Consider the following 18,459-nt stretch of genomic DNA (forward strand, 5'->3'; position numbering starts at 1 on the left):
TCACAGATCTTGTTAGATGATTACATTCATTTTCCTTTCCCCCTCTTTTTTTCTGTTTAAATACATGTTTTGAGGGAAAAGATTAATCATTAAGAAAAATAGTACATATTAATTTAGTACTTAAGCTATCAGGGTTGTCAATACCATTTCTTTTCAGAATAAATACAGCACATAACAATAACATACTTCCTCAAAATATATCACTTGTGGCATGAAGGGACCCTGAGATCAAACAAAAACTGTAAGTTAATTATGTCTTTTAAGTCTAGAATCAAAAAGTCATCTGATAGCAACTTTCAGAAGAGAGATCTGAAAAGTGAGGGGTTTCTGTTTTGGTTTTTTTTTTAATATGTTTTTTAATGCTCAACATTAAGCAGAGGATACATGTTTATTCCACTCCTTTAATGTGAATATTTTATTCAGCAAAAACAAGAGGTCTGACAAACCTGTTAATACTAAGGTGATTTTAACCCTGAGGAGAAACATCCAGCAATGCTATCCTGACTTACACAGGAGACTTGCTATGGCCGTTCTACGTATTAAGCATGGTTTGCGTTCCCCTTCTAAAATGAAACCTGTTGCAAGATTAGGAAATACTGTGGAATTACATTGATTGTAACTGGTTTGGTAAGGTGTGTCACTAAAAAAAAGTGTGTAAAAAGAATGCCTATGGATGAATATTGGTGGCTAACATGATTAAGCTAGCCTAGAGCTGAGATACCAAATTTCCAAGGCCAAGCACAAGGCATTTAGCCCTTTTATTCTCACACAGGTTTTAAATTTGTTTGGTATTCAGTAAATACACATCTCCCAAATTGTATCTCTGAAAAAGCCACTCACTCTCTAACTTTATATCGTTAGAAACATGATCTGTTTAAGTACACCTGTACAATTTATACAGTGAAAAATTGGAATGAGAAGCTCCAAAACTAGCTCTTTTGAGCACAGACAAAAGATCATTTTTAAAAAGATTTTTATTTCTGTTTTTAAATAGCTTGATAAAACCCATCAATTGGTATTCAGAGTTCAATTGTAAACAGTTACAATACATTACTGCTGTGTATTGATTTTGTACATTAACCTATTTGCAGTGACAATCCATAAGACAAGTCAAAGTCAGCATATTTATAAACTGAAATGGACTGTACTAAGAAAAAACCGATGCCGTAACTGAAAATATTTAAAAGACTGATGTTTAACTCCCTCCTGTGGTGTAAACGAGCAGCATCACAATCAACAGCTTCTGGAAGCTTAAATAGCACTCTCTATTATTCAAAAGTCTGTATTCACCTCATTAGGACAACAGGTTTCAAGTTTACTATGGAAACTCCTCTCACAAGTTAAAAAGTGTTACAATAAATTTCTAAAATACATACAAAGTTGTAAACATCTTTCTCTGAACAAACAAAAATGGTTTGTGCCAGCCTTCTTCATCTCCCACATTGCAATAAAAAAAAAAAAAGACCAAGGCCATAGACTAAAATTGTTCTGCACAGATAACATCAGAGTTTGCAGGAAGTATTAAGTGTCAGCATTTAAAATTAGTGTCAGTCACCAGCAGGTAGCAGAACCCATTTTCAAGAAAGTTCATGGAACACTCAACTTCAAGTCATGACTCGGGCACTAAGCATTAGATTTACCTACTTCTAAGAACAAAAGCTTAAATTACATCTAGGTATTTTTATACTTGATAATAGGCAAAACTGACTACAAACAGAAAATTAAATAACACGGATACTTTTACAAGTTTGGGTTTCAACCATTTTTGCTATCAGGTTTATACAGAGGTTCCACAAAGAAGGAAGAAATTAGATTTGCAAGACAGACTATAAATATATTAAGATCACAGAAATAAACTGGATCTTTTCAAGGCAGATTTTCTTTCTGGAAGTCCCTCAGGCCATTTTCTAAAATGTTTTAGCTTTTAAATTTATTTCATCATTAACAATGAAATAACCATCTACTTCGTCTGAATCTTGTGTCACCAGTTCCAAAAAGACTAAGATAATTGAGATTTTGGAACGCAATACAGGATTAATTTCAAAGTACACACCAATAGGATTTACTTAGTGCAGGGTGGTAAAGGATAGCATCATTCTAGCACTTCCATATTATTCTTGTTTTCACACCATCAGCAGATAGATATCTTTGTCCTTGTATTTAAGTCTATGAGCTGATCATAAATATTAGTATTTTCATAGGCAACAAGTTGTTTATTTGAAAGTTCTATCAAATGCAGCTCTTCCTTGAGGATTAGAGGCTTTGTAGTTTGAGATATCAAAAGGGGATTCATCACAAGTATTTTAAAGAATCCTAAAAAGTGGTTTTTTCCCCCAGTTATTGACTGTGCATCACGGAAACAAGTGTCCGAACACATTTTATTCTATGCACTCTTAGGAGAAAAAAAAAAAAAAAAAAGAGGTTTCAAAATATTGAGTACATTCATGGGAATTTTTCAGAAAGTTTATACTAACAACTTAAAAACCTGAAGAGTATTGAAGCTAGCGTAACTGTTTCTTAAGTTTTGACCTCAATGTATTTGATAAGCCCCAAATTCTAGCTGCAATTTTTAGCTGACAGAGATACTACAAATTTGAATTAAATACTAGATTTTACTCAAAGCAGCTGTTTTGAAGGGAAAAAGCAGAAATATGTCACTTTGACTACCTATTGCTCCCTCAGATATACCACTTGTCATACACCCCAATGACAAACTATGGGTGCTTACATCTCTACATGGTTTCTGTCAATTTGTTATGTATAATTAATTACAGGGGAGTGTTTCTGAGATGGAACAGAATATCAGCATATGCTTATGCTGAGAAACAATGGGGAGTGAAGAGAAGGAAAATATAGGCAAGACCAGGCCATAAAAACAAAAGGAACAACTTGACAATAAGATGATACATTAGGAGAGTATGTACAGGCTTGCTTCTTCCAAAAATTAAAAGTGTGTATACCTATAAGGAGGGGCAAGGAGGGAGAAAAGGAGAAAGAAAGCAAACTTTGGCAAAGTTTAAGAAAGTGCAGTCTTTACAGTCCTTAAAAACACAACAACAAAAACACCCCAAAAAAACAAACAACAAAACCCCAAACCCCGAACAAAAACCCCACCAAAACAACCCAACACTGAAACAGCAAAAGGCTAAAAAATGTCTACAGATAAAACCGTCTTGTGGTGCATGATGCACACAGATGATTTTTAAGATTGCACTAGCTAATATCACACTGAGAAGTACTCCACCATCTCTACTGCATTTTGCATTGTAATGTCAGAAAGTAAATAAGCATTTGCATAAGCATTCCAACATCACACTGTGATAAAACACTTTATCTACATGCAGAGCTCTGTGCACACACATTTAAAAGTATATTTTCTTTTTCCAAGCAGTACACCATATAGTAAATTTCCACTCAAATGTACATTTATGGGAAACTACTAGGCAATTGTCTAAATATTGAATATTTTCTTACTTAATTGGTTTTCTAATGGCAGAAATAGAACTCTTTGCTATGTAATGCAGAAAGGATCTGGACACTGATCAATGAAATTTTAGAAAGCATAAAGTTGTTTAGTAGAACCCTGACATTTTGCTTAGAAATACCTCTTTCCAACACCAACAGAATAGCAAGATGAGAAAGGAACTGGAAATAAGAAGGCAACTCCCGGTTCAGTATAAAGGTCCCTTACCCCTACTAAAAATGTTATTCTTCTGTACTATAATAATCATCCATCTCAGCCCTAACAGCTCATTTACTCAGAAAAGCAGCTTCCACATCTGACTTACTGAAGCCACAAAACTCCATACAAACTGGTTCTTAGCTGAGACACCTTCCATCTTTTGAGATGAGTTAATATCGAAACATTTGTAGGAAGGGAACAGTGGGCTAAACCATATAGTGTTTGATTTATATATAGTATCAAAGGATTGCCATTCTTCTGGTTCACTATTCTTCCCCAGACAGTAAAAGCTATTTGAGTGTTGTCGCTGCCAGTCAAACAGTTCTATTAGTGCAAGAACAGCGCTTTCAATTTATGGCCTCCCCAGGCTTAAAGTGCAGTATCTTATGTGAGATTTTAACATACCAAACTATCCTTTATTTGAATTTCAGAAGGAATGTTCAAGTTAGAAAGTTACCTTTTAGGTTTTAAGCAATAAAATCCAAGGCGAAGTACATAGACTATCTTAAAATGGAATAAATCCACTCACTTAAGACATATTCTTTATATCTTATGTTCAATATACATCTAGTACACAAAAAAAATTCCATCATTTCACTTAGCTGTATCGTATCTGTATTTAAAGTGATCCTGTAATAAGTGATTAAAGGCCACTCACTCAAAGCAATTTTGCTTTAAACAGGACTGTATTAGCTGGACTGTGATACATAACATGATACAACATTCCAAGATCCCCTCCTGCATAGGCTTATCATCAATAAAGAGACAACCCTTGGCACCCCACTGTACACATATTTAAATTCTAATTTATCTCATGTTTTGGTCCCCCCCCACTTTTTCCCCCCCCCTTTAAAATCACCACAGAGAAGGTGCGTTAAAAACTGCATTAATGTTTTTATGCCTTTAGCTACTCTTGCCTATTAACTTGACAGTATCACCTACAAGTTTTTGTTGTATATAACTATGGTTCCCTAAATATGTGGTTCCCAAATGATGTACAGCAGAGTAGAGAATCTTCCAGGCCAAACAGTTCAGCTGAACAGACAAGGTCTCAAGTAACAACTACAGGTACAACTGTGCCAATCAATTCTTCATAAAGGAAGTTCAAGCACTCAGTTGTGGATGCAGGATTGTGTTTATGTGCAACTTAAAAAAATTAAAAGCTCACCATATAGGAAAAGAGTATTTCTTTACCTATATAGCTAGTTATAGAGATTAAGATGCAATTGCACAATGTCTTCTTTAGTAATCAAGCCAGCTTAAACAGGCTCCAACCCCTCCCCACCTTCATTCCTCTACCCTCAGCTCTGCCAAGTGTTTTTTTGGGTCAAGCTGTATGCAGACAACAGCTTAACACCATAACTCAGATAAGCCACAGACTTTGGAGAAGTGTCTTTGTTTCTGGTGTTTTGGGGTTTCAGATCCACATCGCTTCAGCAATCTCGATCCACAGACACTCAATGTTAATACCACTGCAAGGGTCATAAATTGCAGCAGCGGAGATGGGAGTGAATAGTATGAATGGCTTGACTAAGGGGAAACTGTTGCTGTCAAAATAATTACTTACAATATGTAATCCATTATTATTTTAAGGTTTTTAGTAATTTTGTGACAGGTAATGATGTGGTCAAAAGTCTAGAACTTAAACAATTAATAGAAGTACACACCAGGGAAAAAAGTTATTTTCTAAATTAAAGTAAATAGCATTTTATCTCTTCTAGCATCCAGAAGAAATAGCCAACCAATGGGGATAATAAAAACACAACATATCATTTAACATAAGAAGTAGTATGTCTTACTTTCAGCACTCAAGTAAGGTTAAAAAATTCCAACATTTCTCCCCATAACACTGATAAGCGGCATCCCATCTTCATAATCAAGGACTTCTCTACACAAGTGTGCTAACACCCAAATAAACACCATATTAGAAACTCTACTGGCTTTCCAGGTGAATTCAGTTCAAACTAAATGCAACATCACTTATTCTCTTTCCAAAATGAAGTAAGCTAGCTAGCAAAAAGGATACTTGGTGTGTGAATCACTGGCATGACTACTCTGCATTAAGGCCTCACTTTTAACTCGGAGTGAAGGGTGAGCTGAAAACACATCCTAACTCACCATATCAATACCTCCCTCTTTAGGTAGGCCCCTAGAGCACATTAAGCCCACCTACACCAACCCCCTCGTTGAGAATTTCGGACAGAGTTCAAACTTTGATCTGCTGCACAATGAGTTTCTCCATCTAAGTGCCCACGGGAGCCTATTCCTGCAAATTCTTATTCACAAGCAGCTCTATTGATTCCAACATTCTTGCTCCATTCTTTGCCAAACCCCGTTGTCAGAAGTCTGTCCCAAAGCCAAAGTCAACAGGCCCAGAAATTATTACTATGCTTCAGTGATAACAATCACTTTTTCAAGGAGAGAAAACATTATTTTAGAAAATTGTTTATAGTGCCTGTTGTAGCGCAATAAAGCTCATGAGATATTGTTGAAATTAGAGCAATACAATCCCTGAAAAGGAACACTGCTGAGAATTATGCTGTATTGAAGACCACCCTCCCAACAGCTTTCCAATTCAAAGTGTTTTAAGGACTGATACATTAGTTACTGTTGGGTTAAGAGCAGGAATTCAACTCTACAAGAAACAGTTTCATTGGAAATGTTTGTAAATAGTAGCCAGAACACTCTGCTAATACAAACCCTAAAGAAAACAAAGGATCTGTGCTAAACAATCGAATTGGGTTCTAGTCCAAGTTAATGGCAGACCTGCAGAAGTCCCAAAGATTTTTAAGATTAAGAAGTTCCTTCCACTCAGATGCAGATATTCCTTACAAAAAAGGTCCCTATTATTCCAACAGCCAACTTTACTAGCAATTACACAAGTATAATTTTTACTTTAGCTGTCTACTTCTCACTAAAACCTGAACTGTAACCTTGTCTCTGTTATTTAGTCAATTAAGTTTCTATTAATGTTAAAAATAGTAATTATTAAAATCTTAGTACTTTTTTACCTTCACTACTGCATACCAGAGACCTGCTAGTGCAAAAGCTAGCACAGAAATTACTAGCTGGATGATGTGAAAATTATTAGTCACATATTGTATATTTGAAAGCATTTGCTTGTATCCAAGTGTTTGCTCTGAAGACACAAGGTTTAAGTAACAAAGAAAAAAAACATGGTTTCTGGTTGTTTAAGAGTCCCATAGCATATTCATTCAGTGAGGCAACTGGAACAGAATAGAGAGCAGGAAGTCCACCAAGCTCCAACTCTTTAAGAAATGCAAGCTGCAATTCCTTCTCTTTGCTGCTGCTCATGTCTAATTCCAGAAACTGCAGTTTTTTATTATACCACAAATTTCCCAGCCAGAAGTGTGCAAAACATACAAGGTTGTCTCCTGGACAGCACAAGCTAAAGTCTCCAGCAAAACTACAAGCCTTCTCCAGCCAGCCCATTACAGAAATACTATTAATGCAGTGAGAAACCCTATCAAGACTGTCTTCCCCAGAAGAAAAACGCAGATGAAATGAATCCTTCCAAGGAGCAGCTGCACTTGAGTTCCTCCCTGCTGATTCACTCAAACTCAGAGGCATTTCCTTGCCAATAGAAGGCAGAGGTATAGAATTAAAGAGAGAACAATTCCTGGTGTTAAAATAAAATAATTCTTGTAAACTGCTACTATGATTTTGAGAGTTGTTCAACACGGAATGTATGTGTGTCAGGTGAGCCGCTGCCTTGTGATGATCTGGGCCACTGCCACATATTCGTTTCTGATTTAAATCTTCTTTCTTCATAGTCCTAGAGAAGACGAGCATAGCTTTGCTGTTTCACGACAGGCTGAATTTGAGGGAGTGTGATTGACTCTAGTTGCAGCATACAATGCAAGCAGCACACCAAGTCACAAGTCAGTGGATCTCAATATGGACCTAAAGAGAAAAAGAATGCAGAAAGTTGTTACACTAATATCCCAGTTTCTTTGCGCCCAGTATATAAAAAAAAAATAAAAAAAATCTTTAACATAAAGAAAAAAAGTAACCCAACTGCAGAAAGTAACAGTAGTCCAAACAGACAAGTCTCCCTACAGGCTGCTTGAGCACATCCAAAGGGATAGGAAGTATACCCAAATACAAACTTTCTTCTGTATTTTCAGTTTAATCTGCTACAAACTCTCTTTTGGTAACAGGCATCAAAGGGAGTCAGCAAATGAGCAGCTAGAGAGATTAGCTGCATAACTACCATTTTCCTTAACCAATACAAATGCAGACTGTAACTGATTAGAGGTTTAACATTAAAGGCAAATATTAAAGTAATCTTCCTGTAAACAGAAGTGCATGGTGAAATCAGACACACAACACTGGAAATCAACAGTGTACCATGCACAGCGTCCCAAAGGGAACTGGTCAGACTGGCTGCACCAGCATAGTTAGAGGGTATTAGTTATACTGTAGTCAAATGACAACTGATGTTGTTACAAGAGAACTATTACGTACCAACACAGATAACCAGCAAAGGCAAGGCATTTTTAGCCACCAAGGTGACTAAGCTACATGTACAACTCCTGGCAGGGTGGCTCAATTTCAAGCTTCAGAACCATAGGACAAGTCCCAAAAATAAAAATATGAGACGCCACATTTTGACCTCTTCCCATTTCAACTTACCTTTTACAAGTCACAAACTGCAACCAGACTTGTCTTTCAGCACTTGGCCACTAGCCAGATGTCATTACAGCTATGGGTATGAGGAGAAAGAAAGCGTCCAATCTTTGGCTAGAACAGATGTTTGTTGTGATAGTCCATAGCCTGCTTCTGTTGCCAGTTAAGTTAAAAGTAAAGCTTTCATTTCATCACAAAACCAATGAAACTTCAACCCTGCGGAGTGAGAGCTCCTAATGCCTTTAGGTCAAAGCTGTTTTAGGGAGTTCCATGTTTTGTAGGAACAGGCTCAAGACAGGAAAGCTACAAATTAGATTTGAACTGTCATTTTCATGCAATGACGTTATTATTTAAAACTACCTCTACATTTTCCCTGCTACAACTGTTCTTGACTTTAAAAAAACCAACAAACTGATGGAGGAAATTATTTTATTAGCTCCTTACAAGGTGTCAGGAACGTACTATCAACGCGCATATATTCACAATTTATCGTCTGTCTTTAACTATGGCTTAGTAACACGAATAAACTTGAGATGAGGAAGCGGCCCGCTCGCTGCTAACGTCCGGAGCAAGCAGTACAACGGGGTACTTACACCTGATCGCAGGCAAAGGCAAGCCTCCAGAGCTGGCCGCACCCGCGCGGAATCCAAGCGACACTGCCCGCGGTGACACAAGGGAGCGCGATGGCCTCCCCCCCGCCCCAGCCCAGCCCAGGGGACACGTCCGACGGCGCTTACCGTTAGTCAAGAGAAGCGATAGCGGCTGCCGAGCCGCCGCCGCCGCCGCCTCCGGGAACGGGCGGTCCTCCCCCGTCCCCCGGCACCCAGCAGCGGCATCACCGGGCTGAAACCCGGGACACGAGCCCTCCCTCGAGCCCCGCCGGCCGCCCCCCCCGTGCCGCCGCCCACCTGCAGCCGCACGTTTAGCATCATGGAGGCGACGATGTAGAGGTAGGGGAAGTTGATGCGGAGCTTCCAGGCCAGGTCGAAGAAGATGAGGAGGGTCCTGGTCAGCCCCTTGCAGAAGACCCCGTAGGACCTGGCCGCGGCCGACTGGGAGAGCCTGGCAGCCAGGGCGGACAGAACCGCCGCCATATACCCCCGCCCGCGGCCCCGCCGCGCCGCCCGGGCCCCGCAGCCGCCCCCTCCCCGCGCCCGGCGGTGGGTGTCGCCAGCGGGGAGGAGCCCTCCGCCGGCGACGTGCGGCCGCGCGTAACCCTGACGCCGTACTTCCGGGCGGCTCGCGCTGGGGTGCCGCAGCGCGCCGACGCGCGAGCCCACCCCACTCGCCTCCCCCCGCCGCGCATGCCCACGGGGGAAGGGCGAGGCAGCGGGTGTCGGCGGGCTCCGCCCCCCCCCCGCCGGGTGGGGGCCGGCCCGAGGCGGGCGCGTGGCACGGCCCGCTTGAGGGCGGAGCGCGGGAAGGGGCGACCGCCGGAGCGGGCGCGGCGGCTGGGGCGGGCGGCTCGCCGCCTCCCCTCACGTCCCTCAGCGCTGCTGCAGGCCGGCTGGCTTCCGTTCCTCGCCGAGGCCCCGTCCCTCGGGAGTTGAAATCGTACTGGGAGCCCACGGAGAGTCGCTGTGATTCCTAAAATCCGTTTCCAGTCGAGCTAGCCCCTCTCAGCTGGGGAGGGGAAGCCTGAGGGCTTGACCCAGGTGTGTGCTCTAACCTTAATAAAAAATTCACGGGCCATCGATACTGGTAACGATTTCCGGGTTTGGGTGGAGTTTTTTGTAATTTTGTTTTGTTGTTTACGCAGTTAGGTGATCAATTCTGCGAGACAGCTGCTTCCACAAGGAAATGCTTCCTTTTCAACCAATACTTAAGTTATTTTGAATTTAAAATACAGTGTTCAAGTACAGGTTACGGCTAAGATTTCCAAAACATTTTGCAAGCGTTTCCTAGGAAGCTTTTTGAGATAAATTATCATCATGACGCTTGCTTTGCAGGTAGGGGAAAATGCCCCAAAAGATTAAGAGATGACCAATACCATTTATGAAGATGGCCCTTTTTTTCCCCCCCAGAACTGTTCTATACAGTTTCCATTCAACCAACTTTTAGTAACTGTAAAATGAAACAAAAATCAATATCTTGATCTAAACTCCTTGTAAAATACTGTTTTATTGCCACAGAATCATGCTGGTGCACAGAGAAAGAATAATTCCAGAACAAAACTGGACACCTTCCCAGGTTTATCTGCAATCCCTTTGTCTGTAATCCGTTAGTTACATAATAGAGCGGAAAACCGCTGCAAAACCCTGTGTGTCTGGAAACCGTAAACAGTGCAATTAAGGAAACTACAGGCGCTAGCTTGTATTCTCAGCAATGGGACTGTTTTAAGCACACATGGTGTTTGGAGAGCTTGTCCAGTGTTAGGGGTGAGGAGGTACTGCAGGCCCTCCAGCCTGACCTGCAGCTGCCCTGGGGTCAGAAGGGGTAGAGCATGGTTTTAAATGGCAGAACCAGAGAGTGGAGCTGTCCTTAACATAATTTTTAACCCCATTCAGCCTCTGAACAGACCTGAAGGAACTCATTTGGATCTCAGGCCTTTAGATAGCCCCTTCTTAGTGTGGAAATCCCTGATCTACTTCATTCAGACCCAGTTCTCCAACTCCAGACAGCTGCAGGTCACTGCTGTCTTCTAAGTAGATCTGACTGAATTTCAGGCTGTGGAGTTAAATGTTGTCTCAGAGTTAAGATTATCCTACTGACTCCTACAAAGCAAAACACTACTCATTCGGGTCAAAAAGGTCTCAGAAAAATTTATCTTAAAACCTACCTTCTCAGGAACTTGTCCATCTTCCACAGGGCATCCTAGCAGATTCAAAGCTCTTCAGATCTCTCTTTAGCCACAGACTTCCGTCAGTTCTTTAATCAAAAATGAATGATCCGCTCTGAGGCCAGGATTGATCTGTCTATGATTTCATATCTTCTGTGTGCCTGGCTGTCTTGAGCCTACCTGTACTATTCCAAAGAGGGAAAATTTCAAAGGACTTGTTATCTGCAATGTTTTCATTTTGGAGAACTTGGAATAATAGCCCTCACTTTCCCCATCAGTTCATTCAAAAAGTATCCTTTGGGTTATTATTACAGCAAGCCATGCAAAAAAAAGGCAGGAGCCTGAAGTTATGTATGTTATCCATAAAGTTCATGCAATAGCTTCTGATTCCACGGTGTCTTAATCTCTGTCACAAAGTTTTCCAAAGACAGGTATAGTGCTTCTGCAAGCAGGAAAGTAATGTACACAGCAGTGGTTTTACTGCTCTGTGGTGTGTGGTATCCCCATCCTCCCTCTACATCAGCTCAGCACGTCTGGCTTATGAAGACAGTGGTGTATCTTTTTTCCTGCTCATCTGAAGTTTTTAATAACCCTGTTAGTACTGGAGGCACAGGAACTGAGATGTGTCCAGGCCCTACACTGGAATTCCAAGGTAATTCGAATTCCTTATCATCTCCATTCCCTTCGCCCTTTTTTGTACTGAGACCATCTTTTCAACACCTAAGCACAAATGTGATTTAGCTGCCACGGGACATGTAGCAGTTTTCCATGATTAATTTGGAATGCAATGTGATACACAAAGGTTAAATCAGAAGGCTGATTAACTTTTATATTTATCGGTAGATATCTGCCAGATTCTCATTAGTTCCGGCTCATGTTGCTCACTGAAACAGATGTGACAGTATCAATTTAAAAATCTTGATTAACTGTAAATTACTTTTTACACTAAAATAGGCAATATAATTAATAAATCAGTTCATAATAACAAGTTAGCATCAGTATTAATTTGGATCTAATTATTTAATTAAATAGTGAGATGGATAAAACACCCTTTAGCTTTCCAACAAAGAAAGTAGCGGATAATGCAACTGAATACCAATTGAAGAGATTCACCAGATCCTGTCACATCAAGATTGGAAATCGGCTAATTATTCTGACAGTGAAACTAAACCTCAAAACCACCCCGTACTTCCTCCTTTGATTTCAGCTCTGTCATGGTGGTAAAATCCTTTTCAATTTAGCTAGAACACTGATTACTTTAATATGCAGAAGTTCAAAACTATTGACATGCAATTTGTGGCTGATGGCTGCAGAGATCATTTTCCATCACTTTAATGCCATCATCCCATTTTTGCTTCCTAACCTTGACTCGTCTTTCTCTGTTGCATCAGACAAGCACCATCCCTGGTGACAAAAGTGTTCAGTTTACTCTTGGTTTGTGATGACATCGAGCTTAGAGCCCCCTCTCTCCAAACTCTTTCAGAAAATTAAGTGTACAATACACTGTGGATTCTAACAACACAGGGTTGGCAAGTTACAGTTAGATACATGGGAGGTTACTGACAATATGAACAACTCTTGCAGAAGCTGTTGTGTTATAACACAGTGTTGCACACAGCCTGCACCAAGGAGCGCTGGTACTCCAACATAGGCAATATTAAAAAGGCACAAGACCTCATTGGAACAGGAATTTTTCATCAGTTTAATAAAGGCAGGGTCTAACATTAAATCAAAATACCTAGCTGCCAGAAGTAAGCTGAAATACCAGTCATCCAACTGCATCTCTTGGTAAAACTGAAAGAAGGTGATTGACCTATGTCACCATTAACCTAGATTGTTTTGCAAACAGGACAATTTCATAATTTTTATATCTAGGAAATGGAGAATAAATCAAACACCTTATTTTGGGAAGTCTTTCTCACATAAATTGTTACGTAGCAGCTTATTAGTATACAATCATTGGGGGAAAAAAATAAGTTTTTCATACAATTTCTATATTCTATTTATGCTAAAATAACCTATTTTGTACTTATTTATGATTATTTATGTACTTATTTATTCCACTTACGAGTTCTTCAGAATTTCTACAAATGGTTCCAGTGAGGAATGGATTCCAGAATATATCACTTTTTGACAATTGTCTTATTTCTGTAATAAATGTACGTTTCTGTTCTGAATGCTGACCGTGCTATATGAGGAACCGCTGATTTTAATTTCTGGCTTTGATCTAATGTGTTTTTTTGAATCTCTCTGGTTATTGTCTTGCTTTCCACTCCAAGAGAAGTTGTTAGTTGGTATATGAGTCACAGCTGTGCAGCAGGACAGAGGGAAGTATGCTTCTTACCACTCCATCTGTCCTCAGGCAAACTGACCGCAGAAGGCTTGGTCCTTTCAGGTCCTAGCTCTACTAAAGTCCATAAGTGTGTCTGCAAGCCTGGAGCAAAAGAAACACTAAACCTTTCTAAGCAAATCAAGTGGCCAGGTCAACGCTTGTAGCCTTCGGTCTTCATTAATGTGAAAAACAATTGGACAGTGGAAGGCAGTAAAACTAGTAATACTGAATGGGCTTATGTAATGGTTAAACCTTTATCCTTTTTCTTAATGTTTTAAAGCTAATTTCTGTGAAATGCTTGATATCAAGACAGATCTAAGTTGAGGGGAACTTGCAGCTTACACATCTGTGTACTTCAGCAATGCCTCGCCTCAGGGCATGTTGTGATGCTTACAGTTATAAAAAGGCTTATTCCTATATTTCTGCTGAGGGAGTTACAGCGATAAAAAGCTGAAGTGACACAGAGAAGGCTCAGGTCCTTGTTTATAAATATATAATGATGTCTCTATTCCAGAAAGCTTACAGCCATATACAGTCCCACTGCCTTCAACAACAGTTCTCACTGTAGTAAGCACTGTCTGTTACTGCCTGCTAAACCTGAGGGTAGACATAAGTGAATGCAAAGCCTTATGTGGTTTTTATAACTGAAATTCTTGACAGAAGAGATATTTTTCAGAAGCCACCTAAAGAAAATACAGGACTTGTTTCTGTTGTGTACATATACCAGCTAAATCATCTATGCTAATATCACATGAATGTGATGCATTTATTTTACAATGCTTCATTATTAATGTAGAGATTTCTATACTAACATTTTATTTTCATGCTCCTTCAATCTGTTCTCTCTGATGCAGCAAATGCTGACATTTAAAAGTTGTGGTTCCTTTTTTATTGCTGGCTTTGGTTCCTCTAGAGCAGACTGAGTACTATATTTGAACAGCGTACATATCACATGCTAGTACAGCTTTTTTCCCAACACTCAGGAGACTAATCATGCCCAAAATGTCTGCCTGGAATATCTAGAAATTGCGGACCATTACTTGTGGATTACATTCTTTTCTAACATTAATTTTATGTCACGGTATCTCCCCAACTTCAGAGAAGATACTCTGAACTTCCTCCACAGCGATAGTGTCACTTTCCTAAATTAAAACTGTGTGCTCTATTAGCTTGATGAAGACACGTAGCTAAAGAATTCAAAGATCATTAAGAAAAAAACTTCAGAATCTCAGGCAACTGTGTTAGGTGTGAATCTTTAACTGCTAGCTACTATCCAAACAGCTTGAATAAATACTACTATCCTGATTTAAGAGTGGGAAGGCAGAGGGGCTCAGTGCGTGACAGGCCACAAAGGCAGATAACACCACAGGTGTTAGTGTCCAGGAAGGAATTTTGGATGCCTCGTACTGTGCATTAAGATTTCTTTCTACCAGTTACAATATCCCTAATACTACATCATTAATCACCTGACTTTTACCAACTCAAATTAGGATAAAATCAAGCCTTAATTACAATTTTTAAAGACAATTCTCTTACCTATTTTAAGATGAAAAAGCATCTGGAAACCCCGTTTTTCTCCAGTAAGAGAAATCTCTTCAGTCGTTTTGGGTGGGGGTCTTTGCTTCTGATTTTAATACAAATATCTAAAGAGAGGAGTGCAATATGCTGAAAACTTTATTCCACCCTCTGACACTTTGATACACCTTTGCTTCATGTAAAATTGGCTCTTGCACTTCAGTCCGACCCCTGGTTTCAAGTGGCTGTGAATTACGATTAAAGCTTTTTGCGCCTAAAACAGTTTTTGCGCTATTGGTAAGGACAGACTGTTACTTTTGACCTAGATATTGTAGCACGTTGTTTCCTGAAGGCGACTGAACAGAACTGGTGTCGGCAGGAAGTGTCATCTAGGAGTTAGAGAATACACCTATGAATCACTCTTAGGTGTTCTGTTTGTTTCCCTGACGTGTTTCCCTGTATGTACGATGTGTATACTGGTACTTCTCTACTTCTCTGGGCATTTGTTTGTGGCTTTATTAATGAACTAACACGTTAAAGAACACAGTAATAGTTTGGGATGAAAGATACTATAAAAGTGCAAATAATTATTGTCTCTGTAATGCTGATACTCTGTGTCATAGTGAGTAGAACTTTCCAGTATTGCATCAGCATGATTACCCTGCCACTCCCCATCCACAAAGGAGAAAAATCCTCCTTCAGTGCCAGCACATACACAATACACACATTCAGACAGTATCTGAAACAATTTTAAATAACGATTTCCTCTCGATGTCTGGGACTTTCAACAATTGTAATGGATGAGAGAAGATAAGGTGATAAGATTGTGGAACAATATTAGGACTGATCTAAGCCTCAACTTTATGATTCATAATCTTATCAGAATTATGGAAAGATTTATAATTGGTTATTGTTACTGCCATTCATTATTTTCTTTTTACATACTCCTCTGTGTAGTGCATTTGTAACTATTCTATATACAACCCAGCACTGCAGTCATATCTATCAAACTGATAATTTTTCTAGTAAGTAGTTTGTTATTAACTTCTCACTCCTTTGCCCTGTCTTTCATACTGTTCTCTAAGGTTCTTTCCTTTTGTCAAACTCATGTTTCAATATGTTCCTTGTGTTGGTCTCTCCTCTCATTCAAGGAAGAAAAACGTATCTGCAAAGAGTGTTAAGCATTTGTAGCACCATGTAAGTTATTTGTTTCTCTTTAAAAACAAATACACTACATACTAGTTAAACAAAAAAGATGCAAGAATAAGGTAAAATGTAGCTGAAATATAGTAAGTTTAATAATAGAATAATTAACACATCATGTACTCTAAGGAGCATACACATAACTAACAATTTGTCTTCCAGGGTAAGTAAAGAATAGTCACCTTAAGAGAGGTATCGACTAGGATTTCAAATGCAAAATTTTGAACAATTCCAAAAGGCTCCTTTCTATCATATTCGAGGAAATAAAGATTTACAAACATGTGGGGGAAAAAAATTGTATAAAACTGTTACCATCATCATCTATCCAAACTGTAATATTGTTTTTAATGACTAACAGTAAATATTTATCTAGGTGTTTTCTAATGTTGGCAATTATATACCCAATTGGGTATACAATACTCAATTTAAAACATATTCAAAGCATACCCTGTGTTTTAACTTAAGTATTTTTTTGACAATGCAAAACAATTGATCCCAAAAGAATGGGACGGAGGAGCACTGAAAAGAACATGTATAAAAAGATATGGCTTGTCTCATGACAGGATCATAAAAGCAATTTGTGCTAATGTGTTTTCTCTATTAGAGCCTTCATCCTTGTCTTTGTACGCTATTTTGTAATAATATTATAAATGTTGTTGTACCTCTTTTTCATGTAAAAAACACTAATCATCCATCTGTTTTACACTGGATAAAAAAGAACCAGTGGAGGAATAGGTAGGTGGTGGGAAAATCAGAAGCAGTTTTACATGTCACTTGAATCTTTGCATGTTCTGGGTCTCCCCAGGACCATGACATAAATTAGACAGTCTTCATGTCTGCTCTGTTTCCGCGCAGTATCTCAAAGGCCCCAAAAGCTGTTGTAGCAGCCAAGAACAGCAGGAGCACTGCGATACTGCCCACACCTCTCTTCCGCAGCTCCCCGCTGCTGTCTAGAGAACAGTTGCCAGGTCATTGGCAGCAGCAGTCTTGGCTTTAAGGATATTTAGCTTAAATGACAAGTCATATCAGCTTCCATCTGTATGAGGGAACATGGACATACAAGTGTGGCAAAAATAGCCTTTCAGGTGACAGCGATAGTTATGATGTTTTCCTCGCTGATGTGAAATATCTGAGAATTATCTTTGCTTAGCGAAAGAAAAATGGAACAGAGCAAATATCACGGAATGCTTTGTCCACCGATGAGGTTGCGTTGTGTGGTGTCAAAATAATTTAGAAATGTTCCGAAATTAATGGAAGATCCAATCACTGGAAAACCCATGATGGTACACTATATCGATTTCAGTGAATTCATCATCACTTTGCAGAAACAGCACGTGCATGGGCCCTTTCCTCATACTTTCTTTGAGGAATGGATGGCAATGCAAAGGGAATAGCAGTTGTGTGCATCGGTCCAACTAGAAGCTTCTCTGCCAAGTAGAATTGTGGCAAGAACTAATTGTGGCAATTAAAAGACTCCTGGGATCATTGGACCCGCTTTGCTTGACTTTACTTCAGTATTTCCTGAAAATAACTGGTTTGCTTGGGGAAAAAAGAAAGCCAAGGCTCTGTGTAGCCTGACAGTCTCTGGGCTTTCCCATCTTGTGAAGACTGACTATGCACTGATCTGGTCTAAAACTTGCCACCAGAGTTAATTAATGTCATAGCACATCAGGAGGGAGGGCGGCGTGAGGATCCATCGATGAAGGGAAATGTTCTGGATCTGCACTGTGCTGGCACACTGAGTGAGAGGGACTGTCCCATGGCAGCGGGTGGCTGTCTGGGGAAAATGGACGTCTACCCACAGCAGCACATCAGGAACATCGCGGGTTGTCTCTGGTAACTTGAGTTACATCCGCTCAGTCCATCTGTAGGGCAAACATAATTGCACATTAACATGCTTCGTGAGATGCGAATAATTAGATTGGTGCATGGTATCCTGATAGTGGATGGGCGCTAGGATTGCGTTAGACTGTTGTCAGGAGTGAAAGACAGGATCCAAGGTGGTGTCAGAAGACAGGTTTTTGTTTGAGGGGGGTTTGTCGTGACATTACAGTGTGGCTGCCAGGTTGATACATCACCAGTGAGGTGGTGGACAGGGCCTCTGTGGGATGATGCCCTGACTCGCGTCCATGACCAGACCCTGACTGGAGACGGCAGCACGCCCTCCCCGCTGGACGAGCTGCCCTCCTGCGGCTTGCATACCTCCGCCAGCCCTGCTAGGAGCATGAGGCTGCTTGCTTGTCTCAGCAGTGCCAGCGCATGACATCACATTTCAGTAAGGCTCTGACTGATTAAAGA

General features: G+C 40.1%; 1 protein-coding gene across 1 annotated transcript; it reads right to left on the bottom strand.

Annotated features, from left to right (window-relative positions):
* Positions 1-4,513: 4,513 nt before the first annotated feature.
* On the bottom strand, positions 4,514-9,426 carry SMIM10L3 (small integral membrane protein 10 like 3). Its single transcript, XM_076350767.1, has 2 exons — positions 9,241-9,426; positions 4,514-7,606 (listed from the first exon to the last, which is right to left on the bottom strand). Exons 1-2 carry the CDS (start codon positions 9,424-9,426, stop codon positions 7,586-7,588), a joined length of 207 nt encoding a protein of 68 aa, XP_076206882.1. The 3' UTR covers positions 4,514-7,585.
* Between the last annotated feature and the right edge of the window lie 9,033 nt (positions 9,427-18,459).

Source organism: Aptenodytes patagonicus, chromosome 13 (genome assembly GCF_965638725.1).
Source record: "Aptenodytes patagonicus chromosome 13, bAptPat1.pri.cur, whole genome shotgun sequence".
NCBI lineage: Eukaryota > Metazoa > Chordata > Aves > Sphenisciformes > Spheniscidae > Aptenodytes > Aptenodytes patagonicus.

Coding starts and splice junctions, on each gene's coding strand:
- SMIM10L3 (XM_076350767.1), bottom strand. CDS start 9,426: ATGGCGGCGGTTCTGTCCGCCCTGGCTGCCAGGCTCTCCCAGTCGGCC. Junction 7,607..9,240: donor TGCTAAACGTGCGGCTGCAG/GTGGGCGGCGGC, acceptor TTTTCTCTTTAG/GTCCATATTGAGATCCACTG.